The sequence below is a fragment of the Pieris brassicae genome, chromosome 4 (assembly GCF_905147105.1).
Source record: "Pieris brassicae chromosome 4, ilPieBrab1.1, whole genome shotgun sequence".
NCBI classification, from domain to species: Eukaryota; Metazoa; Arthropoda; class Insecta; order Lepidoptera; family Pieridae; genus Pieris; species Pieris brassicae.
The window spans coordinates 11,416,334-11,442,168 of NC_059668.1; the positions used below are offsets into that span (position 1 = coordinate 11,416,334).

At 35.2% G+C, this 25,835-nt stretch overlaps 3 protein-coding genes across 7 annotated transcripts; all 3 read right to left on the reverse strand.

The window, feature by feature from the left end:
- Positions 1 to 2,486: 2,486 nt before the first annotated feature.
- Positions 2,487 to 5,804, reverse strand: LOC123708348 (solute carrier family 2, facilitated glucose transporter member 8-like). Its single transcript, XM_045659024.1, has 8 exons — positions 5,322 to 5,804; positions 5,042 to 5,151; positions 4,813 to 4,932; positions 4,322 to 4,477; positions 4,072 to 4,239; positions 3,632 to 3,764; positions 3,197 to 3,271; positions 2,487 to 2,581 (listed from the first exon to the last, which is right to left on the reverse strand). The coding sequence occupies exons 1-8, from the start codon at positions 5,389 to 5,391 to the stop codon at positions 2,487 to 2,489; spliced, it is 927 nt and encodes a 308-aa protein (XP_045514980.1). The 5' UTR covers positions 5,392 to 5,804.
- A 133-nt stretch (positions 5,805 to 5,937) lies between these two features.
- LOC123708016 (O-acyltransferase like protein-like) lies at positions 5,938 to 14,859 on the reverse strand. Of its 4 annotated transcripts, none has more exons than XM_045658442.1 (12): positions 14,461 to 14,848; positions 14,032 to 14,350; positions 13,769 to 13,954; positions 12,479 to 12,558; positions 12,014 to 12,207; positions 11,477 to 11,591; positions 10,649 to 10,863; positions 10,092 to 10,385; positions 9,134 to 9,332; positions 7,695 to 7,837; positions 7,486 to 7,594; positions 5,938 to 6,982 (listed from the first exon to the last, which is right to left on the reverse strand). In XM_045658442.1, exons 1-12 carry the CDS (start codon positions 14,636 to 14,638, stop codon positions 6,855 to 6,857), a joined length of 2,160 nt encoding a protein of 719 aa, XP_045514398.1. In that variant the 5' UTR covers positions 14,639 to 14,848; the 3' UTR covers positions 5,938 to 6,854. The 4 variants fall into 4 exon arrangements, with proteins under 4 accessions (XP_045514398.1, XP_045514399.1, XP_045514400.1 ...); XM_045658443.1 differs by having other exon boundaries at positions 6,752 to 6,982; positions 13,769 to 13,951; positions 14,461 to 14,853; XM_045658444.1 differs by lacking the exons at positions 5,938 to 6,982; positions 7,486 to 7,594 and adding an exon at positions 8,190 to 8,342 and having other exon boundaries at positions 7,696 to 7,837; positions 14,461 to 14,859.
- A 3,299-nt stretch (positions 14,860 to 18,158) lies between these two features.
- Positions 18,159 to 25,184, reverse strand: LOC123708017 (nose resistant to fluoxetine protein 6-like). 2 transcript variants are annotated; one of them, XM_045658447.1, is made up of 13 exons: positions 24,940 to 25,184; positions 23,389 to 23,668; positions 22,345 to 22,530; positions 21,940 to 22,019; positions 21,042 to 21,235; positions 20,818 to 20,932; positions 20,522 to 20,736; positions 19,637 to 19,830; positions 19,416 to 19,551; positions 19,077 to 19,263; positions 18,676 to 18,818; positions 18,481 to 18,589; positions 18,159 to 18,273 (listed from the first exon to the last, which is right to left on the reverse strand). In XM_045658447.1, exons 1-13 carry the CDS (start codon positions 25,121 to 25,123, stop codon positions 18,191 to 18,193), a joined length of 2,106 nt encoding a protein of 701 aa, XP_045514403.1. In that variant the 5' UTR covers positions 25,124 to 25,184; the 3' UTR covers positions 18,159 to 18,190. The 2 variants fall into 2 exon arrangements, with proteins under 2 accessions (XP_045514403.1, XP_045514402.1); XM_045658446.1 differs by lacking the exon at positions 24,940 to 25,184 and adding an exon at positions 23,793 to 24,073.
- Between the last annotated feature and the right edge of the window lie 651 nt (positions 25,185 to 25,835).

The window sequence follows — 25,835 nt, forward strand, 5'->3', positions numbered from 1 at the left end:
TGGAGCCTTGCAGTGGATATTTCTAAAATCACGGTCTGTATTGGAAAGCCGAAAAACAAAGAAGATTCGAGCAGTGAATCAGCTAAAGTTTCACATCGAGCAGTTACGAGTTCGTCCGCTAAGATAAGTGTCCTTCCTTAACTAATTCCTAAAAAACCTAATAACTAACAAAATAATATTCAAAATAGTTCATCAATCAATCGTCATTTGTGTAAATTAAGTGTTTTTAGACAAGTTTTACAGTGTTTTATGCACATAAATTTGTTGTAGTTGTACCCGTATGTATAAAAAAGTGACAAAGGAATTAACTTTTAGCTATTTATCGCAATATTATCTAAATTAATACATAAATCATTCAATTGTATGTTCACTATTCCGTAAAATAGGTCAATGGAAGCATATTAAGCAATAAAAGGTCACTCAATTGATATAAAGTTAAATTATTTTACGAAGTAACGTTGGTTTCGTATTTTAGGTTTTCTCGTTTCGTATTGTTTATACATACAATATTTAGCGTTAGCATTTATTCCAGGCTTATATTATATTTATTATGTCTTACGTCCGCAATGTGTTATTTGTGTCTGCTGGAGATATTGCGTTTAGTTTGCCCTATGTAAGACAGGCCACAGTGGCAATCCAGTTTGTAAATACCTACATCTTGCAACGGGGTGTTAGTTTTGATTGATTTTAGGAATTGCTGAATCTTCTTCTGCGGCTTGAAAATTGTATTAATAGAAGCTCGTTTTCCGGCTGATTCTATCTGTAACTCCATTTACATATGGCAGGTAGGCTGGCTGGCGGGGAACTTTTTGTGCCATGTTTTTGTTTCTGTGATGCAGCCGGGGATGCGCAGCTTGTTTCGGTGTAGCACGTGTTTGACATGCTGTAGTTCCTCCTCGAGGTGGGCAGCATCACAAAGACGTTGGGCTCTCTGGAACAAACAATTACCAACAGAAAGCAGTTGTGAAGGGTGGTGGTGGGAGTCACCATTGAGGTATCTATCTGTGTGGGTTGCCTTTCTGTGTATTGTGTGACCTAGTGCGCCATCTGTTTTGCGTATAATTAAAATGTCCAATAAGGGCAGACAGTTGTTGTTCTGTTGTTCAACAATAAATTTAATGTTGCTGTGTATTGAATTTAAATGCGCTAGAAATGCAGATATTTTTTTCATTGGAGTACAACAAATGTGTCATCGACATATCTGTAGTAAAGTCGAGGTTTAACCGGGGCATTGGCCAGAGCTCTCTCCTCAAAGTTCTCCATGAAGATGTCAGCGACTATAGGTGACACTGGAGAACCCATGGCTACATCAACCTGCACATAAAACTTATCTTTCCACATTAAGTATCCTGATGTGAAACAGTGTTTTACAATATCTACATAATCTGGTGACATGTTCTGTTCCCTAAGTCTTTTTGCAATTATATCTAGGCAGTTATTTATCACCATGGTTTCATTGTGGAGTAATTTGAGATCTCTCAATGTTTCCACATAGTGGTAAGAAATCTAATCAATCACATAGTAAACCAGCCTATGGTTTAGAACCAAGAAAAAACTAATTATCGTCTTGTTAAGTTACAAGATGTCATTTGTGACTGAGAGTATAAAATAAACTGAAGAAGATTAAAAATATAACAGAATATTCAATTGCCCGTGATTGAAGGCAAATCTCAATTAAGGCTAAAACTTATATCTTAGTAAACTATTAGAAGACGAGTCTAAAAAAAACAAAATATTTTGATATTAAGACATAATACCTTGACATAATTGTGATAAACTACTTAACTTTACCCTTCTATAATGAATAAAAAACATTCTACGGATTTAACCCCTTGCAAAAAAAATACAAAAGTATGAACCCATTTAGCTTTCAATCGATATATTATTTGTAGTCAAGGCGTCGCGGCGATTATAAGAAAGAGGTTTGTAGTTGCCTGGTGCATGTGCGAGAAATAAGTTGTTCAATAAAACAATTTGATTTAAAACAAGATTTTAATAATTAGGCTGAGTTCTGCACTTTAGTTTTACGCTTATTTTTATTTAGGTCATCGTAAATTTCTTCTAAACACCTTGCTTTTGTCTCTGGCACATAAAATATCACATATATAGACATAAATATACAAAAGAACCCAAAGAAATAAAATGCAGCGTGAATGCCGATTGAATTCACCAGAGGTTTGAATATTAAAAGTTGAATGAAGTCGGCAAGCGAAGCAGTGGCCATCGTTGCTGCCATAACCGTTCCACGGTACTGTAATTAAATAATAAAAAAGAACATAGTTTTGGTATGGTAGCGTCGAAAATCAAGTACTCGTAGTTTGTTAATAAATCTAACGTTTTCAATTAGATTTTAACCAGTTAGATAACTTCAAAAAGATTTACTAACCTTGAAAGAAAAGATTTCGCCAGTAATAACAATCGACATTGGCGCTAGTCCTGATGCGTCACAAAAGATGCAAAGGCAAAGCGTAATTATTGGCAACCAATTAGGCAAATACAGCTCGTAGACTTTGGCCAGGAACCAAGAAGCAAGGACACACATACTTATCCCGGAGATTAGGGATGTTGTGAAAAGTATAAACTGTAATATGAAAAATAAATATTTTGTTAGTTTTAAGTAATAAGAAAACTTGAATCTGTGACAAGTTATATCCCTTTTTCGACCCCACTTATGAAGAGCGTTCGTAACATGAAATGGGTATGTTTCTATTACATTCTGTCATTATTTCATAGTACAAGTTATTTGCTTTCACAAAACAACATTTGCAACCAAAAACCAACTAAAGGCAATTAATTGATTCCCGATTTAATATCCACAATTGAGTGAAGTTCCATTTGAAGTGTAACCATAGTTTAAGATAAAAAAAAAATTAAAAAAATCAATGGCGCTACAATCTTTTAGGTCTGGGCCTCAGATTTCTGTATCTGTTTCATGATCGTTTGTGAATTGAATAGGCAAGTAGGTGATCAGCCTTCTGTGCCTGAGACACACCGTCGACTTTTTGGGTCTAAGGCAAGCCGGTTTCCTCACGGTGTTTTCCTTCATCGTTCGACCTAATGTCAAATACGCAATAGAACGAAAATCCATTGGTGCACAGACGGGGATCGAACCTACGATCTCAGGGATTCGCACGCTGAAGCCACTAGGCCAACTCTGCACTCTTTGCACAGTTTAAAATTAATCATACAAAAATACCTTCCTTCCGGCCCTCTCGACGATAATAGAGGCCAACGCCGAGCCCGCTACTTGTACAGCACCCAACATCATTGCCTGTTGATTGGGACTGAAAATTAATCCATTTTCCTTGGAGGCTATTGCAAATATTTCACCAGCGAAGTTCATGACAGGTACGGCACCGCACACCTCGCGAGCTAAGGTGACGACCATTGCTAAGCGGAAAGCTCGTGACAAGGTTCTATCTTTGACTAAAAAAAGATTTCAACTACAATATAAAAAAAAATATTACGCAATGACGCAATTATGAGAGCAAAGAACTTAAGTGCTGTACGTTAATGTTAACAGGTTAAAATTACCCGTCCTAAGTGTTTTTTTTTGACATATTTGAGTGTGCAGAGCGTCTATAAATAAAAAAAAAGATGACTATCTAGTCGTGTAATAAAAATTTCTTACATATTGCTTTTAACAGAAACTTATTGGCTCCTTCGTCATTTTTCTGTTCATTTTGCAATGATTGAAGTTCTGTTGTAAGGGACGAATCGGTAACTTTCTTACATCGCAACCAAGCCATCACCCTGACTGCTTCCTGAGAAGGTAAATAGGCAAGTCACTATTTTATCGAATCGATAATCGGGCCTGGGATAAGTAGGACTATCTTATAAAATATATGTTACGTTTTCTACGTGCTTACGAATATGTGGTAGGTACACAAAATAAACGTCCGCAAGAGAAAAGTGGACAAATAATAACAGGGAAGCCAAGTAAAGATATCGTAATGATTAAGATATCCGACCTAATTTACCTCAATTTAGCAGTAAGGACTTATTTTATTTATAATGCATAATTATTAAAATATGTCATAAATCATTAAATTAAGGAATCTTAGACATTACCTCAGTTCTTCCTTTTTTAACTAAATACGAAGGCGTCTCCGGCATCATCATAAACAAAACCAGATGGCAGGTTGGTATAAAAAGACATATCCAGAGAATTGTCCTATACTTTAAAATATCACCGATGATATAAAGAAACAGGTTGCCTGTCGTGTGCGATACAACAATCTGAAATTTGAAATGCGGCCATTTTCATTTCGATTTATTAAATACACGACTTAATGAATATTATTTATTTATTTATCCTTACAAGACAACCTAAAGCGCCTCGTATACTGTCGTCACTAATTTCCTTCGTATAAATTGGACAAGTGACGTAAGCACCCGCCATAGCGATTCCCACGAAAGCTCGGGCCAAGACGAGCGCCCACACTTCGGTAGAAAACAAGAGCGTCACCCAAGTTGCCTGTAAATTTATTCATGCATCAAGTAGCAGATAATATACATGTGATGTGTATCGTAAATAAGACATTATATAGTACAATAATTTAAATTGTTACCGATAACATTGAATCTTTGTACAAATTGTTTGCCAAAACGTTAACAAATAATATTCAGATGAAACTTATTTCTAGAAGATTTTTGCAAAAAATATGAATTTGTATAACATGTAGGTTTCGTGTTATGGTATAGCAATATTGTTTTGGTGGTTTGGTGACGTTACTTTTGAAAAATCTAATAGTTTCGGAGCATATGCTACATCTGTGTATAAACACGACAATAATTGAAGTTTTCACGTACAACACAGGATGCGGATATAAGCATAAGGGTTTTCTTTCTTCCAATCCAATCTCCTAATAACGCCATCATGAAATCACCTGGAATGCAAACTAGATAAGCCACTGCAGCCATGGTTGAGACCTGAAAGAACAGAATCACACACTGCAAATTGAAATTGCTTTCAACAATACAAGAAAGACAGGCACTTAGCTATTTATCTCTTAAAATTTTCTCATGTAGCAAATGTTACCTCTAAATCAGTAAGAGGCGTCCCTCTGGGAGACTTATCTGACTGCAAGAGCAGAGTCATCGGGGACATCCATCCTATGCTCGCGCCATATGCAAATACTGGTACATTTACTATAAACAAATCAGAGTTTTTTTTCTCAACTACATTGGTACATAATACGAAAATATTATATCGTTTAAACCTTTTCTACAACTTTTTTTACTAAACTAACAGATTTTTTTTTCTAAAAGAAGATACAAAATACCAAACAAATCCACTAAAACTTAAAAAAAAAACTTACCTAAAAAAGCACAAATGAACTGATTTACTCTACTCCCTTCATTAAATAACCTATAGATCTTCATTTCCATATAAATTTGTTCACTAATATCACACACTTTACATCAAATATAAGTATATGGAACAGTGACTTTAAATCAAACAGCCAGGGAACACATATTCGAGACAGCTCCGTTAAGGAATGACACTTCGCCATTAATGTTTTTAGAAGTGAAATGTTTTAATAGATCTCCGAAAGACGTGTACACAATGTTTATTTATTTATTATTTTAATGTTTTGCATGTAATCCCTCTTTGCAGCCGAGTTTATTTAGTTCTACATCCTTGTGAATTATCAATATTTCATTTCTTATTAATATTTATTTTGAATGAACCAAATGGTATGTAAACTATATAAGTAAATATATATAACGTTTTACCGAATGGGTAATACTGATAGGTATGTATATAGGTATGTCCGATGAAGGAAAATAATATACTTGAGAAACATAATAACAGTGGATTACTAAAGTTTATTACTTTAACAACATTATATTGTAAGTTTCTTGTGTTTACAATACATTATGAATTAATTTGAAAAATATGATTTTTCACAATATAAATAAATTTACACAATGTTAAGGTGGTTGGTTTTTTTTCAATTTATTTTATTGATTGTATTCGTCAATATTACATTATCGGTCAATAGTCAATATTATATTCGGTTATGGACAATATAATCATCACTTTAAAAGGCGATTACAGACATTTCGCTGAAGCAATTATATATATCAATATATATATTGTATACTGTGTGTACGAGCCAAGGCTGTACATTTTGCTCACTCAGGCTTACTTAGTTTTATAAGCGTGATGGTTACGGACCTTGGCACGTACATTGGGATCATTTTGCTCTTTTACAATCGTGACGAATTCCTATGTATGTACATGCCATGGTGTACATTTTGATCACTTATAAGCTTCACGATTTCCTAAATCGTTGGAGTTATGACCCGAGAGTATAGCCAGGCGCAGGCACTCTCTTCTACATTATAGTTATGCGTTTCAAAGTAATTAACTAAATCATGGGAGTTACACCCCGAGAGCATAGCCAGACATAGGTATATCGCAATTAGCACGGCATTATTTCACTCATATTCTATTGTAATACGCGACTGGTAATATAGAGTAAAACAAGAAACCTCTATTATTTAAAGCACCCCGATGACCCAGCAACCGTACATTTTGGTCCTTCGAGCCATCCAGAATCGTACACTGTGGTTTGTGATAAAATACATAAAGTTATATTGAATAAGTAGCCCTTAAACTAAACACTAAAAATCATTCAATGACATATCAGATCAATCTAAACACAAATCATGTTTCATATTAAAAAAACCAAGCCTGTTGTGTTATATTTAATAAGGGTGTGTGTAGTGTAAAAAAAATAACTAAGTCATAAAAGTATTCTTGTTATTATAGAATGAAGTAGATCCAGACACCATTACCGAGTTACCTCTACAACCTCACAAACATAACTGCGTTCTTGTCTTAGTTATAGGTTAGTTTTAGATTTCGTTTCTTCACAAAGAAATCCGTCATTAATATTTCCATTGCTATTAGAATTTTCAATTTCAACAGGTCTTGAGGGTTTAACTAAGGGTTTTTCATAGTTAACACTAACTGAAATTAAAATAATATTATTAGAAGGTACACATTATTTATTCCACAAACATTACTACCTAAACATGAGAAAATCCTCTTAATATTTAATCATTATTATTTTCAGTAGTTTATAATATTTATTCAAAAATTATAAAAATAACATTTCAGAAAATAAAGTCAATCAACTATAATCTACTGTCTGAGTTATATTTATATGACATTTAAAAAAAGTAAACAGAAAAGCAAAAATACACTGTTTACTTTTATTTACAACCCTCATAACTGGTATTACACCCGCTTGTTATCTGATTGTGTAGATTATTAGAATTATTATGTTTACTGTGACGACAATACATATTATTAGTGTACAACTCAGTGTGAGTAGAACAATTGATATTGTTTTTAAATGCAATCAATTGAATTAGTTACATTGATATAATCTCTAAATGAATGATTGTGTAATGCATATTGCATTCGTAATTAGGAAATACTATTGTTATTGAAACTAAGACCATAACTACCTTTATCCAGCATATGCTTGAACAGTATAGAAAAGGGTATTTCAATGAGTCCAGTCAAGAGAATCGAAACCACTACTGTAACGACCGAGCACGAGAAGAATATGAATACCTGAAAATATTAAAAGGTATTCTGAGTATCCCCAGGAGTCATATTGGAATTGACTTAATCTAAGTATAAGCTTTCAATGGGAATATATTATTTAACTTACGGTCGTCCCAACTGTAAAGTAATGATTTTCAACCATAGAAGAAAAATATGCATTTATAACTGAGAAATGGATTATATACATCGCATAAGAAATTCGAGATGCTATCTTCCACATATCCATGCTCAGGAATTTATTAATGGGGCCTGAAATGTACATATCACTTTTAGCGGAGAAATAAATACAAGATAATCTTTATTTGAAATCATAGATGTTATTTTAAAAATTACAACACTGTATATTATGTAAAAGAAGATTTAAACTTTTAAAGATTAAACTTAACACAGCAAAAGAGAAGGAAATCAAGGCTGAAAAAATGTATGACCAGCTTCTATCAATATCTAATATCAATATATGATAATCAACGGAAAAATTGACAACTCCAACATTAACAAAATAACTCTCCGCCAGCCAGAAGACTCTACTTTCATCCCTTGTCCTAAAACTAAATCCCTGTAACTGACTTATGCTATCGAAATAATTATTTAAATGACTCACGGTGTCCTCTATTTTCGCATTTCTGCAAAAATCCGTCATCTTTAAGTCAACCTCTGGGGAAATAAATACAGATAATACAACTTTCTCTACAGCTGTGATATTTTTTGACATTCAATACCTTCTTGGTGTCTTCAGTCACCGTTACCGCGCACGCTGTAAAGCACGCGAAACGTCGCTTCATAACAATACATAGCTTCAATCCGGTAAAAAAGTGTTTACATTCGATGTGTAAAAGCTGTGTTAACAAAAGACAATACTAAGTATTCTTGTACCGACTAGGAATTCAAGTGTTGAAAATCTCCAAAACTTTACAACCATTTGCTCCAGTTTTATTCGCAGAAATAGCTACCAACCTACAAGTAATGAGTTAATCTAACCAAGAAAGTGCACAAGTTGATTTCAACTGATTAAAGTTGAAACAATTCAAGATAAACAAAACTTAATTATGGGCAATATAGATAGTTGTCTATAGAAAAACAAGAAAACGATATAGAATATGTTCAAGGTTACACCTGGGTAAACTAGTGTCCTAAAATATCTGGAAAAAGTTAGTCTTTAAAAGAAATTCTAAGAGGCGACTCTATACTATTCTCGATACACCACGTGTCTGCTATGTCTCTCAGCCGGTTGTCAAACGTGTACCTAAAACAAGTCTTCTAAAAATACGAAAGGTAGAAAATCTAACTAATTTAATTATTAGGAAGGAACAAGACAAGGGCTTTTCAATTTAAAATAAGAACGAGGAACGAAGGAAATGGGGGAGGCGCCAAGATACGATCTTATCATATACGTAATTATTAACACTATTGACAGTTTTAACCTAATAAAATAAAGTACTACTAAATCATAAATAATCCACTCCAAATTTTAGAGTAAATAAAATGTTTATTTATTACTATTATTATTTAAAAGCGTAATAATGTATTTGAATGAGTTCTACATACCACCATATCCGTTCACGCACATAAATATGATCCAACCTAAAGCCGCAGACCAAATAGATCGAGTGAATGAGTCAATTATGTTAGCGACAGAGCTATTAGCCCAGTTTTTGCTATGAGCACTGTAGTCCTTTAAGAAGTTCACGTATATTACTAAGCACAATAATACAAGGCTAATAGTGGTCATACATGCGCTGAGAATCTAAAAAAAAAGAAATATTGGTAAGGATGTGGAGATATTTTTTAAAGTTTTACATATTTTTGTTTTTTTTTTTATATACCGGGGACAAACGGGAAGAAGGCTGGCTCAACTGATGTTAAGTGAAAACAACAATAAGTCGTATTGATTCTAAAATACCTTACGGCAGCTGGTTCTACAATACGGTGGTGCTCGGCAAAAATACCTTAAAACCCGTAATTGTGATAAAAGGCACGTCGAGGTGAAATTTTGTATTTTGCATCGACGTCCAATAAAAAAACTCAGTTCCTCAACTGTAGGTTTTAATCCGAACAAATCTTCGGAACACTTTTCATGATAAATGAGACCCCATCTTAGCCTTAGCCGCTCGGAAAGTGACTGATCGTCACCGATTCGAACCGCTTGATGCAAAGCGATGGCCTAAATTAAAGCACACCAAGCTTCTTGTTGGCTAATTTCCCTACAAATGTAAAGAGTATTCCCAGTGTTATCATCCACATAGCATTGAATATTGCTTAGTGGCAATGTCATTGACATGCAGAAGAAAAAGTTTTGGGAACTGGGGTCAACATTGGTGCTCCGATCTGTCATTCAGCGCAGTTGCATAATTTCTCGCGAATTCCATAAGCTGGATGCTTTAGTTTTTCAGGCACTTATTAGTATGGTAATTATTATATACTTGCAAAGAAGAATTTCCGACACATAGCTGTTCGTTAAGTTAAATATAAAAATTACATAATAAATTTGAACACTGATACATACCGTTGAAATATTAAGCTCTCTATCCCTATAAACACGGAGACAGTATCCAACTATCATACCCACGAAAAATGGTGGTGAACGGACTAATACATTTACGTAGTAATACACAAAATAATTTCTATGGACATCTGTTAGAAATATGTATGTAGTAGCAATAGCTATAGACACCAAGAATCCTATGATGAGAGCTGTCCAAGATGTTCTTTTACTACCTCGAAGTAACCAAAATAGAACTATTGGTGAAATAATATGGAGCTGGACATCGATTGCTAGGTACCAGGTAACTGGGAGACACTGCAAAAAAATAAAGCTTAATGGAATATAACGGCAATTAACGGAATTGAAGCTGAAAAGCCAATACAAAACGGCGTCACCTATTTTATTTTAAAACAAGTGGGTCTGTCTCTTATTTAAATCTACCTGAACAATAAAGTCTTTTCATACTGAATCAACGTACAATAGTGTACACAGTGCCTTTTTTCAACAATTCGCAAGCAATTTGATTGAAAGTTCAGAATATTTGGAAATAAATACAATCATAATTTAGAGTGATATACTTCTGCTAATGGATTAACAAAGTTCTGAAGATGCAGCAGTGTGCTCCACCAAAGAGCTCTGCAGGTGTGAACGCCATTCCCCGCGACATGCCAAAATGCGCCGTCTGATATTCTGTTATAGAGCGATGCCTCGAAGAGAACCGCTAATGCCAACACGGGAAACATTCGCAATAATCTGCTCAAGTAGAAAACGTGAAGGTTTTTCAGTAGTCCCACTGTAAATTAAATAATATTTTGAATTATTTCTTCAAATTGCAAAGTATATTTTTATTCATCTACGATGTCTTCTCTGTCTGAATCAAATACATTTATTTTTAAGATTTGTGTTATAACTAATTAGATACATTAATAAATATGTTATCTATATGGTTTGGTTAAAGCGCCAAGGAAAAAACAACTTAATTTGCCGATTCCTTGGAATCTTGATAGGTATGTTTTTTAGTTGTGACGCTAAACCATTCATAGATTGAGGTAGGAAATTTTTTCCTGCTGATAATAGAATAAATTAGGTACGTATGTTTATATCTGAGATATAAATCACAGAAAAACACATTAGTCCGTATTGATTTACGATAACATTTAAACTCCGTTTATCTGTGTATTTTGTGATTATTATTGCAATACTATTTTAATAACATCCACTTGTGAGTCAGCTCAATAGGCCGTGTTCTGAAATATCAATCAATTTACTTTGCTTATCAAAAATTTGTAGAATCATACTTATACTTCGTAGTGTACATTAATAAACACTTTACATACTTAAGTGTTGTTTTGTCTCAGAAACGGCGAGGCATAATACAAAGGACAAATGTTAAAAAAGAAACTCACGGCTCGTATATTTAGGCATACTGGTGTATACCAGTAGCAGTCCACTGATCATAAAGAACGTGTCCACTGTGATGGGTGCTCCCGTTATCCATATCGACTTTATAGAAGATAGCCACTGTAAACATGGTGATTTTTATTATGACAATATAGAGCTGCTTTTATTTGTTTACTATTCGCCAAATTATCTCTATGCCTGTCGAAAATTTAGCAAAAGGCCTGCCAAAGACACTTTGCTTGTTCGATGATTATAATGCTTAGGCGTTCACTGTGCGACTCTCATGTTGCTGTGCCCCAATGGAATTTCTGTCTATGTGCGCATTTAACACTTTCTGGTACGGTGAAGGAATAGATCGTTAGGAAACCGGCACGCCGTGGACCGAAAACGAGAACGTGTGTTGTATTCAGCACATAAGGCTGATCACTGACTTGCCTATTAGAAAAAACAAATTATCACGAAACAGATATAGCAATCTGAGGCCCAAACCTAAAAGGCTGTAGTACCACTGTTTTGTTCTATTCGATGGTGATTGTACGTACCTCTTGAATATCAAGGAAGTTAAACGCAGTTATATTACTCGCTACAAAAGCATGTCCAATGATCACCCAAAAAATGGCGATTGCTCGAATACCATCGAGACATTGCAATGATGCACGTTTATTTGTCAAGTTACATAACATAGACAAATTTGTAAACGCAGAAAAAATGCGAAACATATTCTTGTCATTAAAAGCTGAAAAGAAAAATTCTTAACTTACATTCTGTAAATAGATAGATAGATAGATTAGATAGATTAGAGATAGATTTGTAGTTTTTTATAATTCTAATTTATAATTTTAAATCAATATTATTTAAGATATAATGTTGTTTTGGGAATTGGTTCAGAAGCGTTACTGAATTTATCACTATAATGTATTTCCTCAAAAATTAAAATTTACGAGGTATCTATATTATAGAAACTGCAGTACTTAAAGTATAAATAAGTAAGTGTAGTACTTGCATACCTTTTTTTAAGTAAAAAATATGATGTAAATCATACGTCGTACTTAACAATATAATTAATCCAAATGTTGAAAAAACAACGCTGAAATCAAGAATTGAATTAATATATGATCTTAATAATATATAATTAAACTTTTATCTAAATTACAACGCTCTGTCCTATATATATATATATATATATATATGCACAGAGGCAGACCTCACGCTCGATGGGATGATGACATCAAAAAAATGTCGGGTCCTCAATGGATGCAAATAGCTCAATATAGAGAAAGATGGCAATCCTTGGAGGAGGCCTTTACCAGAGAGGGTTCCTGATACATACTAACACATATTAGTGGATCGGGCAATAATTTAAGGCTTAAAATAAATACATAAATATATAACAAAAAGCCACGCTGCATAAGAGATATAAGGTCACTAAACCCAGGAGATTACGAAGAGTTTAGCCGTTGCAAAGCTGAAGTCAAGAAATTAATTGCATTGGCTCTTGAAAATTATACTAAGGCTGATGAGTCACATGTGATTGAAGATCCCAAGTTATTATATACAGAGAACCATCGGGTATTATTGAGAACGGAGAGGTATTACCCCCCGAAGGCAGTGCTAGAGCATCTGGGGTTCATTTTACGAATAGTTTGTGGCTTCACGAATATCAGTGCAATTAAAATTTTAAACAATGCGCTAGTGAGAATTCACTTATTTGGAGTGTAACGCTATGGTGTGGGCCCCATATTAGGCTAAATACAGTCTCATGTTAGAGCGAGTACAAAACAAATTCACTCGCTGCCTCTACAAGGGACTGTATGGAGTGTATCCCTTGTATCCGCTCATGTACCCGACCCTGTTTGTTCTGGGTATGGTGGATTACGACCAGCTACGCCTCAGAAGAGAGCTAGCTGTGTCAGTGTATTTATTTAAGATACTTACGGGTCGGGTTCATAATCTGGATAAAATGGAGAGACTGGGTTTTCGGGTACCAAATAGAAACCTGAGGCTTCCGTCTAATGTACCGCGCGCACATTCCAACTTGGTTTGCGAAGCGCCACTCAGGCGAGAAATACAAATAATAAACAAAATTTCTATTAAGGTAGACCTATTTGTTTGTACACTGACACAAGTTCACAAGAGTTGCTTGCTATATTGTTAGTTATGAGATTTTGGTATATAAATATATTTTTTTTAATGTTTTTTTTATGTAGGCTAATGATGTAGAATAAATAAATAGTGTGTAGTTCAGTGCTGTTGGCGGATGTATATTATACATGACGGTAATGTTTAGTTTCACTTACATGGCTATGTAATCTGCAGTCACCCAATGCTTGTCGTTGGGAAGTCGGCATAAATTGTCCTCATATTGAAGACCTAAGGTGGTGATGTTTCCCACTTTGTTTAAAACCTCGCTCGTGGTGCAAGCTTTTGGAATACATAAAGCTAATTGGACCTCTATGGTCTGAACCGTGTCTCGGGCCGACCTACTATAAATAATTATAAATTATAAAATTAGCCGCGTTAAACCTTTGCAGATCTCACATACAAACCAAATATAATGTACCTCGTTGATTTCATGACATAAGGAGCGTATGACAAGTATTTTGCACCACTGAATTGATCAACCGTGGATTGATTAAAATAGTTGTGTTTGTTTTGTGTCACGAGTTCAATTAAGGTTGACCATTTAAGAGGTTTTGGTGACACTTCGGTTATACCAAATGGTATATCGGGTGTGAGGGGGATATTTATTGTGCAGTACTTTCCTTCTATATCCATATTTTCAACGCGCTTCCTTATGCCGAGGCATTGGTAAAAATTACCCATGTCCCGAAAATTGCCTCCAAAAACTCCTTTTGGAATTCTTGCCCCTGCATCGAGAACTGAAATAAAAAAAATACTACAATCATCGTTCAAAACCATATTAAAATTCGACTATCGTGACGTGCTCTATGTTAAGGCGTGAATTATAAGTTTAACAAAGAATACTTACAGTTTAAAAGTAGTGTGCTATCGTTATCCCTCAGATAATTTAACTGTTTTTCACATAATTCTGAATTTAGCACCCTTTTATGCAATTCTCTATCAAATGGGTAGAAGTTTGGAAATTCATTTAAATCCAGCCAAGCCGTTGCGTAGGAAATACTTAACAATAAAATCAAAGTCTTCATTTTGGAGGGTGAGATGTGTATTGAATTAGGTATTAATTGGAACTCGATATTTATGATTTCTCATCGTTCTAGCTTTATCTTATCAGAAATAGTCGATTACTAAACCAGTGTCCAAGAAGTGGCGAAGATAACAATCGTAGAGCCATGTTTATGCGGCCTCCACACCACCACAGTAATAAAATTGAATGCATGGCTTATGCAATCTTGTTTTGCATTTGTTTGTGAGGTGTAGAGTGAAGAAGAGGGCTTAAAGCGATATCATTTTGGCAGTTGGCTACACGAGGTCTGACAATTTCTTGACAGTGCGACCCATACTAATGGTTTAAGTGGGTTATTTTTTTAATTTTCTGCTATCTTTTAAAACTATTATTTATGAAAAACGGACTAAACACTATATATATATTTATAATTATATTTACCTATAGTATAGTATATATATATATATATATACTATACTATAGGTATATGTTTAATTAATATATAGAATATATATATATTCTATATATTAATTAAACATATTAGGGGCGTTGAAATTTTTTGTTTTTATTTTGCTTGTTTCAGGATTTCTGATTTCTGTAAAGTAAAAAATACCTAGTAAGTTTTATTTATTTATTTAAAGCCGAACCAAGAACACACATAAGAAAAATGAAGGAAAGAAAAAAGTAACACAAACTATAACCAATGTGTGGCCTCGGTAATTGGTGCAGACGGCACAAACATAATGCTTATAATATATTCCACATGACACTACAGTAATCAAAACTATTTCGCACAGGAGCAATGTGTACTGTAGTGATAGTGCTGGATTTCTTTGCAGTAACTGTTTTTCGTAGAACGCACCGCCAGTGGTATGTGTCTGGTTTTTGGGCGTGTGTGTTTTTTCTACATAAAGAGGCAAAACAAAAACAAAACTCCCGATCGTAGGACTCATTGCTTATCAAGGACAACCCTAGCGCCAGTGCTAGCGCATTTGGCAGTTTTAATAATAAGTATGATTTGTTTAAGAATGAGGCCGATGTCTTTGTAACTTAAATCGACGAATAACATCGTAGATGCAATCCTAACTTCATAACAAAACTTACTTTTTAAAATCATAGTAGTTGGTTTTTATAACTCAATGAATACATTCAGTAACGGTAATATTGTCGTACTTCGATGTAACCCGTGTAAATAAACAAGAGTCAATTCATTTGCCCTCTTTACTTGCCGCTAATTTAAGATTACAACGCATATTCTTTTATCATTGTGTGGCCTTTAAAACAATTTCTCAATTATTGATACATATATGCCCGATTTGACAATCACAATCAATTATAGGCGAATGGGTCTTTATAAAATATTTTGATAATAACTAATTATTGTTATGGCGATGAAGACTTATTTTCTTTATTTAATTAATCTAATTGAGGAGTAAAGAACAGTTCTACAGTGAGATCAAAACTTATAAACTTGCATACAAATATTTTGTTATTAGTGGCTTTCAGGATTTAGTTCCTCCCAAAGTTATGTCACTGGCACATTAATTTTAAATTTCGAACATGATTTTATAAAAAAAATATTGCATTCTATTTTTTAATGTTTGACTATTATTTTAAAACAAAAAACAATCACTTTCCGTAATTTTTCACGATGGAGTGGACATTGAAAGAAAACCGAATAGTTGTTATTCCTTTGCGTGGGCACTCGCCGAGTACCATTTTCAAGATGCTTAAAAATTTTAATATTACGGTTTGTGTACTGTACTATTGATAGGTGCAATGAAGTCTTCAGTGTTGAGAACAAGAAAATCACTGGCCGGCCACGCTCCGCAAGAACACCAGCAGTATTCAAAGCTAACAAGGCGCGGTTAGCAAGAAATCCTGTCCGAAAACAGAAGTTGATGGCTTTGCAGATGGGTGTCAGTAGGAAAACAGTAAAAAGGTGTTAAATGAAGATCTTGGTCTACGAGCATACAAAAAAAGAGTGGGCACTTACTTAATGTTGTAATTTTTATAAATCAAATTGAAGCTAATTTTTTTCTAGTAACTACCATATATGGGTTGCTGGCTGGCTAAAGATGATAATATGTAAGGTAGAGGGAAAAAGAGTAAACGCGTAACATTATTTGCTTGACAATGATAGCGATTGCCGGCTGTGCAACGCTTTTAAGCAATTTCACATGCGTCGAATACTAGTGTTCTCAACGAATTTTAACATAAAAACCACTCTGTTTACCACATACATAAAAATTTGGTTTTTAGCAAATAACAGATGAATGCACCAATCCTGCAGCCGGATCTTAGACTACAAAAGCAATAATGCTTAAGAGATCGCGGTGTTGTTAAAGCGGTACGCGAAAAACTGACACGGTGATATCCTACGGACGATATTAAAGAGAAGTACAATAGAGAGTACGCTAGGAGTTCTGAAGAAGCGGGAAATAAAGTTCCGAGGGTGCAACATGGATAACATGGGAGCGTCCTATTACGAAAGGAGGTCAAAACTAGTGCAAAAGTGTACTAAGAGACGGTTTTGGAGTGGCTTGTCAAAGACCTGCTGAGCACGCTATTTGCGGGACACAAAGCCAAGACCAGTCAAGTCTGGTTTGAACGTCAAAATATCGACTTAATTTATCCTTTGGACTATAAAATTTGGCTGATCTTAGTGAGGAAGGTCTGTGATAAACCCTATAAAAATTTGGAAAGTCTGAAGTCATCTTCAAAAACAGCAGTCACTGAAATCGAGATGAATATGGTGCGTGCTGTATTAAAAATAAGGGACGTCATATCGAATAATTTAATTAATTAACGTACTATTAATTGATATATCACTCATTAAAAACTGATCAGTACTTTTGTTTTTATAATTATTTGAATTTATGACAGAACTTTGAGACCGACTACGTAATATTATTATCATTACATGAAAAGAAAACTTTTGTAACAGCATCATCTAGTGGCAGTATATCAAAGCTTTGCTTTGGCACTTCGCTTAGCTAAAGAATAGTTAGTCTATGACGACTACAGATGGCAGTAATATTCATTTGATATCATTATTAGTCTATTCTTTTTTCGGTAGATGTCGCTATAATTGGTAATAAAAAATAAAGCTTTTATTATTGAGAATTTTTTAATTACAAATAGACTTAATCATACCTTAAATGTAATATGTACATTATTGAGATTGCCCTAAGGATACATAAATCGTGTAATATTTCGTACTTTAAATGTCACGAAATCTATAAATAATAGATATTATTAGACAACAGTAGTCTAATCATACACATACAGATATATGTATATAAGTACGATTATTGTTTTAATTAGTGTACTAATTATTTAGTACTCTAATTAAATCATTTTAATTTTGAATTCAATTAATTATATAATAAGATATCTGCGGTGATGTACTTATTTTTCGCTAACATTAGGTAAGGCGAGGTCATGTAAGAAAGATGAGGTACGATTCCAGCTCGGAATAGAAGAATTACTTCGAATGAATTCAAATCGTATCAGGAATTAAATTATAAAAATGAATTGAATGGGAAACAATAAACTAATCTATTTGATTGAATTATATTCTCGTGTTGCCGTTCTCGGGTTGTTCTTCGACGGTCGCTTTGACTTCCGGTGGAGGTCGTCGAGGTCGTTTTTGTCCTGAATATTAAACCATTATTATAATTGTTTCCATTTACAGTTTAAATAATGTACAGTTTAAATAATGTCAGAAAGACACCTTACACTTGTGGTTCAACAACAAAAGACCTCTCGATAAACCGGAAACAGGGCAAAGTGTTTTTACCAATATTCGCGTTTATCGTTAATCGGTAATCGTTTGCTCATCGCAGGATATCATATACTCACCTCCGCCTAAAAGCAGTTTGGTCAAAGTGGAGAACGGCGAGTCGATCAGCACCGTCACCACGAACGCCGTCAGAGTGGTCAAAAACAAGTGGCCTAGGAAATCGAAGAGCTAAAAGGAGAAGAATGGAGAAACTCTAAATATGTATTTATAAAGTTTAAATGAAGTTGAAATGTGATAACCGATCGTGTCCTTACCGACTGAGCTACGGTGAAGTACAGAGGCCTAATCTGCACGCTGGCCGCAATAAACATGAAGGAGTAGTGGAAAAGGTACATGGCGTAGGAGATCCGGGCCGGGATCTTCCACATAGGCAGGCACAGCATCCAGTTGATGGGACCTTCGATATGAAGAATTATTTAATTTTATGAAGCTATTATCTTTTTCTCATCGAGTCGGCCGACGATGAGCACGGATGGTGCAATCTGCCCAAGAAGTTAATAATTTTGTGCCACAACGTTAACGAATCATACAAACTATCGATTTGACATCTCAATGATCTTATTGTGTTGTGTGGTTTGTTAACGTCATGTGCCAATTCCGTTATCAATTATTGTAAAGTTCATTATCACTTGCTGAAGGTCACACAAGCACATACCTCCGTAGCCGTGAATGCAAGCGAAGACGAGCCAGCACAGAGCTATAGCCCAAATCGGCCTGGCGAAGGAGTTGTACAAGTTGTCGGCGAGCTGGTTCCTCCATTCCAACTGCATCACCTCGTATGTCATATAGAAGACGGTAGAGAACATCGAGAGCGCGATTATCCAAGCCGCGAGCACGAAGCCCTGATATCAATATTCAAATCAGATTATTATATTTAGGAAACTTATTTCGATAACTATTTTAAAGACAGAAAAAGGAAAACTCCGTTTAAACTTTTTTAATTTCTTGCTTTTGTAAAGCCGCATATAAAGCTTTAAAATAGATAAAGTCTCACCAATGGCAATTTTATCTTCTTTCCCTTCGTGAGGACGAGCAGGTAACCCACAGCCATTCCGAAGAAAAATGGCGAACCTCTCGTCACCGTATTTTGATAGAATTTCTCCATGTAGTCCGCCTGCTCTCCTAAACGGCTAAAATAAAAACACGTTCCAATATTTATTACACTCTATCCTGTACGACGTCGGCACATTGAAACGCCACGAAGAATCCACTCACACGATACTCGCGTTGCTGGAGGGCAAGTCGAAGATGAAGTTGAAGACCGTGGAGGCCCCCAGAACGGCCAGGATGCCTCCCGAAAGTCCCGCCCACGCCAGTCTCCGTCTGCCGGAGTATACCCAGACCAGAATCAGCGGAGAGATGATGTGCAGCTGCATGTCGATCGCTAGGTACCAGGAATGCTGGATGCACTGAAAGTCATTTTGAATTATGACGTCCACAGTTTTAGTCAATTATTGAAACATTTAAAAGTTTAAACAGAAATGTAATAAGAGCGTGAATGAGTGCGACGAGACTAGCGAGTTCAAAAAAACCAACAGTTATGTATCGATGAGGAAAGTCAGCAAATCTCATCGTGTCCGTTTATCACGCATCTATAATCTATAATCACCAAAATAGTCGAGCGCCAGAAGTAAAATAGTAAAAACGATAACGAGTGATGGCCGAGCGCTATCTTAGCCCTATCTCGATTCGAACATATCCGAGATACGATAACGTTATATCGAAATGAACCTTAAAGCCCATTTTAGCCTCACGGAGTAATTCTCATTATTTTCAGGTGATCCTGCGACGAAACCCAATTTCGGTTTAGTTCATTTGTCGTCCTTTAACGGATTATGTCTCAAACACTAGCTACAAAAACTTAATGTTGAAGACGAGATAGCGAATGCGAGAGCATCGGTAGTAAGAGCAGCAATAATGAATTTTTTTTATAAGCATTTATTTTATTTAGTCTGATTCCCATGACAATTATTGCCGCTCGAGGTTCCGTCATCACCACTTGAGCATTTCATACTTTACTTTGGTCGTTGAGGCAATGTAAAGTTCTCAACGGAAGCCAAACAGAAAATTTAAAAACGTAATATATTAAAAGACACTTACGATATCATTAGGATTTACATAGTTTTGTACGTATAGAATGGTGCTCCACCACCAGTTCCTACATCTCTCGACGTTTCTGGCCACCGTCAACCAGTAGGGTCCATCGGCTATTCTATGAAAGACGGAAGCCTCCAGGAGCACAATGGCGCCCAACAGAGGGAACAGACGCATGATACGATTGATGTAGAATAAGTGAAGTGTTTTCAAAAGCGACTCTGAAAAGATTACGACATTATTTCATCACGATTACCGTCAGCGACTTCGGTCTGCCGATGAAAGCCGTTCACAATACTTACTCGTGGTCATCTTTCCGACGGATGTGTAGATCAGAAGAATTCCTGTCATCGTCAAAAAGGTGTCGACGGCGAAGACCCCGGACTGCACGAGAGTGGCCGGAGTCGAGACGAGGAACTGTAAACCGCGTGAGGTGTTTATCACGATCCGTGGACGTGCCACGATTTACGCTTACAGGAATTTATCTTCTATGTGTATGAGGTAATTTAAATAAGCCGTCACTCACGTCGATGACCTCCAGGAGATTCACAAACGTGTTGTACATGGAGAAGGTGTGGCCCAAGATGACCCACATCATCGAGATGGCCCGGATCCCGTCTAAGCAATCCAGGGTGTTGGCGTTCGAGGAGAACGTCGTTAGTCGACGCGTGTTCGTGTACACGGAGAAAGAGCTCAACAGTGGTCTGATTTGCTTCGTGTCTGGAATTACGCGAAATTAAGTGTGAATCATAATTCATTATATTTATTATCGAATCTCTCGCAGGAGTTTAGTTTGTTCTCCTCGGGAACTGGCAAAAAATCAACTACAAACAAACATTGAATGCGGCGAAACGGTAAACTAACTAGGAAATAATAATGTCGGCGCTTTGATAAAACAAAAATAGTCCCAACATCCAGACGTGCGATATCGCTTTGTAAAATTGTATCATCGGACGATTACTTGATACGTCGCCGATTAAAAGCAAATAATTACGATAATATTAAAATCCAAAATTGTCACGTATCAGCGTTGTTTACAAGACTTCAATCTGATCGAAGGAACTAGATTAATAGATTTCGATTTGAATAAACGAGTCGACTCCATATTATCGTTAGTGGATGTCGTAAACGATAAACTCTTGACTCCAAACAATGAGGACGTAGAAAAATTCGTATGAAACATAATTTTTGCACTGGGAAAAGTAACGACACCAAAAATATTATTCGTCCTTTGAGTCCTTTATTGACACGGATGACGTAATCTGGAGGCTTGGGCGTTATCGATTCTAGCTTAAAAAACAAGTACTTTGCGATCAACTTTGAGAACATTTTAAGTGTGTGTAGAAAGAATCCTTGCATTACGTCCTCTCACTATAAAACTGGCTTATTTACGGATGATGATGGGTTTAGACATATAAATCTACCTTTTTTAAGAGTGAAGGTGCAGTGGAGGTCGTAACAGGTACTCGCTACTGTTAAAGCGGCCAATGTTGAAAATATTGCTCTGAAAATGAAAGACCATTATTAGTATTGTGATACAAGTGAGTTGTGGATATACACAGACGGTACATAAAATATATACATTTTATATGTATATAATGATGTGTACATCATTACGAAGTCTGATTCATGATAATTTTAAGAGAGTTACGTATTCGGGAGGCAGAAACATCTTTAGAGAAAGCAGTTTTCAGGCGTTTTCAGACTGGTTATACACCCCTTTGGTGATAAAACTTTCCGATACCGGACTCAACGATCTAGAAACTCCGATGACAAGGACGGAATGATGCGATTCCCCTTCGGGTGAACTTGTAAATGTCAAAGCTTACATTGCCACGTAGTCGGCGGCCACCCAAGGCTTGTCGTCGGGCAGACGGCAAAACTCTTCTTCGTATTTGAAGCCAATGGCGCTGACGTTGGCGTATATTTCTGACACCCATTGATCCGTCGTACACGTCTGCGGCATACAAATGCCAAATCTGAACGTTAAGTCATCGAAAATTCCTCCAGTATTCCTGTTGAGAAGAAAAGCCATTCAAATAATATAATCAATGTGCAAAGGCAAGTAGCAAATGCATGGGGTAAAGCGTGGATTGAAAACTTAAATTTCGATCAGCGCTTAAGATCGATTTTTCAGAAGTTTTAGTGTCACTGCGTGTGTGAGAATATGTCCAGGTTTAAGGACTTTATTTCTCAAAAAAGACAAAAATGTCACTTAAATGAGATGATAATGATGATACTTTAGCTTAACATTACATAGTAGTCGTTCTTAAAATAATCATAATAAAACGATAGCCGTACATGCAATAAACTTAAAAGTAAAAGTAACTAGACTAAGACATATGAATAAAAATTAATTAAAAGAAATTAATTTAAAAGTAATTTTGTCGAACATATTCACTTAGCTTCGATTTAAATGAATGGAAAGGAGTAATATTTTTTATATTTCTGGGTAGTTTATTATACGGTTGTGCGCCTTCGTAGGTAAACATTTTTTTTGCCGTAGTTCGTACGTATTTTAGGTAATGCAATAACTTGCGCACGCATACTTCTATAAGACACACGTTGCGGTTTGGAGAAAGTTAGACTAGTATGGAAAGAACTTTTTATAATTTTTTTGACAAGAATACATGTCTTATAAATATATAATTGTTTTAAATTCATTACCGTCGACTTTTATGAATAGTGGAAATAATCCGTAAAAGAAAAAATAATGATCAATGAACAATATGACATGATTGCCTTGTCTTTTGTGACTTTTAAATTGCATTTTTATTATTTCTTAAATATTTAAGGATGGATTTAAAAACTATAAAGATTTTACTACAGTATGCTTATCTTTCGCCGCTTAGCGACGACGAAGAGATACTTACGAGTCGTCTGAACGTTGTTCTATCGCTTTAAACACCACTTCTGGATCCATTCCCTTCCTTCTTAATTGGTCAGACAAAAGATCTCGTCCGTTGACTTGGCCATCCAGAAACGGCAGTCGAAGGTCTTGATTCAAAGGCACCGTAACGGCGCAGTACTTTCCCTTGATCGGAGGATCTTGTGTATCTGCGTTTAGCTCTAGGCATTTGAAATAATCCCCGAAGTCATTCGTGTTCAAATTGTCCATAATACCCGTCGGCGCTCGAAAACCGACATCGAAAACTGTAAGAAAAGACTAAGCGTTATCGAAAAATCTATAAATTTAAGCCAAAAATACTCGTCAAATCGAAACGCTCCGTTTTTCGATAACGACGGAGGGATTTATAACTTAAGAATGAACACTCACATCTTAACAATAAAACTTGGTTTTCGAGCTTCATATGAGTTATTTGAGATCGACATAAATCGGAGTTTAGCACAGATTCGTACAAATCTTTGTCAAAAACATTGGGGATTCTGTCTGGGGCGGCCATTTGTGCTTTCGCGTTTCTCACTGAGCTTACAATTACTACGGCTGCTATACAATGTATGAAATTCATTTTGACACAATACTTTCTACTTAATTAATATTTTCACATTCGTGACACCACACCGATCTAAGTCGAATGCGGAAAGCCACTGAGATCCAATAAATATGATTAATTTACAATAATAATCTAATCACTAGACTGAACAATTATCGGAATTACTGACTAAATTAAAAAGGTTCTCCGAGCGCAGTCTAAATATTTCAGTATCCATTGATTACGTTGATAAAGGCAATTCCACTAATTTGCTAACACTGAGTCATTGTTAACCAAAAACCGATGTAGCTGTGACATTTAATATTTCATTATATAACAAGTCTCAGGAATGCCGACCTTTCAATAATGCGTGACTGGAATTGAGTTATTGAGATTATATAGGCTAAATATTGAATAAAAAAACAAAATTTGTTAAATATATTCGTAAAACAATTTAGGTTCCACTGATAGTTTAACATATAAACTGTCAGTACGTTTTCTGTGCTGTGCTCGGTTTGTGGACTTTAGGTGAAAAACATTCATAATATAGATAACATAATATATCCCTTAAGTTCGCTACAGCCTAGTTATATCTTATATAGATGTAGAATTTTAATTATATGGAAAACCGTCCAAATATATATTATTTAAATATTATTGAACAAAAGTTAAAATGGTAGGTAATAAGGTCGTAAATATTATACAAAAACTAGCCGAAACTTTAATATTCTTAATTAATTTATAATCTTCTGCATTAATCCAAATACAAGATAGCGCATATGCGTAAAACTGTGTATTACGTATAGTATTATTATCATTATCACACACAGTATTTTCTTTCAAATTTTATCTTCCCTTTTTCTTTTATATACAATTTCTTTATTTAAAAAAAAATTTAACATTTTGATGAACCTTGGATGAGACCAGATACCACCCACGTGACAGAGATGTCCTACTGTCGTTTGTATGATTACAAACTTTTGTACTTACACCTCAAAAGTAACCACTGGTTCTCAAACTTCATATAGTCAATTTCCTTCTGGCATTGTTCCTCGTCTATCACTGATTTGTACAGTCCCTGATCAAACGAGTCCCTCGGTATGGAAGCAGGACCATGTATTTGTGCACCAGTTTTCGTTACAAAACCATAAATAAATAACCACTTCAAATACATTCTCTCAACGTTCACATTAAAACAATTATAAAAATACAAAGCCCGTATATTCGAAGTGACCGTAAGCTACTGGGGCTTTTCATAAAAGTAGAGAAGTTAAACTGTTTTTTTTTATCTTATCGCTATATTTAAATCATCGGTTATAAACTAAAGATTTCCGCTATAATTGAACTTAGTACTTACTATAAAGCTTTATAACAGAGATTATCTTTGCCGTAGATAATAATAATAAAGAAAAATCTAATGCATACCAATGGCGCTACAACCAATAAGCTCTGGGCCTCAGATTTCTGAAATTGTTCCGTGATCATTTCTAATAGGCAAGTAGGTGATACGCCTTCAGTGCTATACACGTCGTCGTAGAGAAGACTCTAATGTGTGCCGGTTTCCCCACCATTTTATTCCTCCGTACGAGCGAGTTTAAAATGCCGGGAATCGAACCTATTAATTGAATATCGTTGAAATGGAAATTTTAATCGCTTAATAAATTGTTTTTGATTATATTTGAAGTAACGTTTACATCACAACCGGAATCAAGGATAACATTTTATCTAAATATTATTTAAGCCAGTATTAACTCTTAACGATAAAAATAATGAAGACATTTGAGAGATAGGAAAATTATTAATAATTTATCAAAATTTTGGTGGATTATGATACAATTTAAAATATAACACATTACAAAATAAAAACTTGGTCTACAGTATATCCT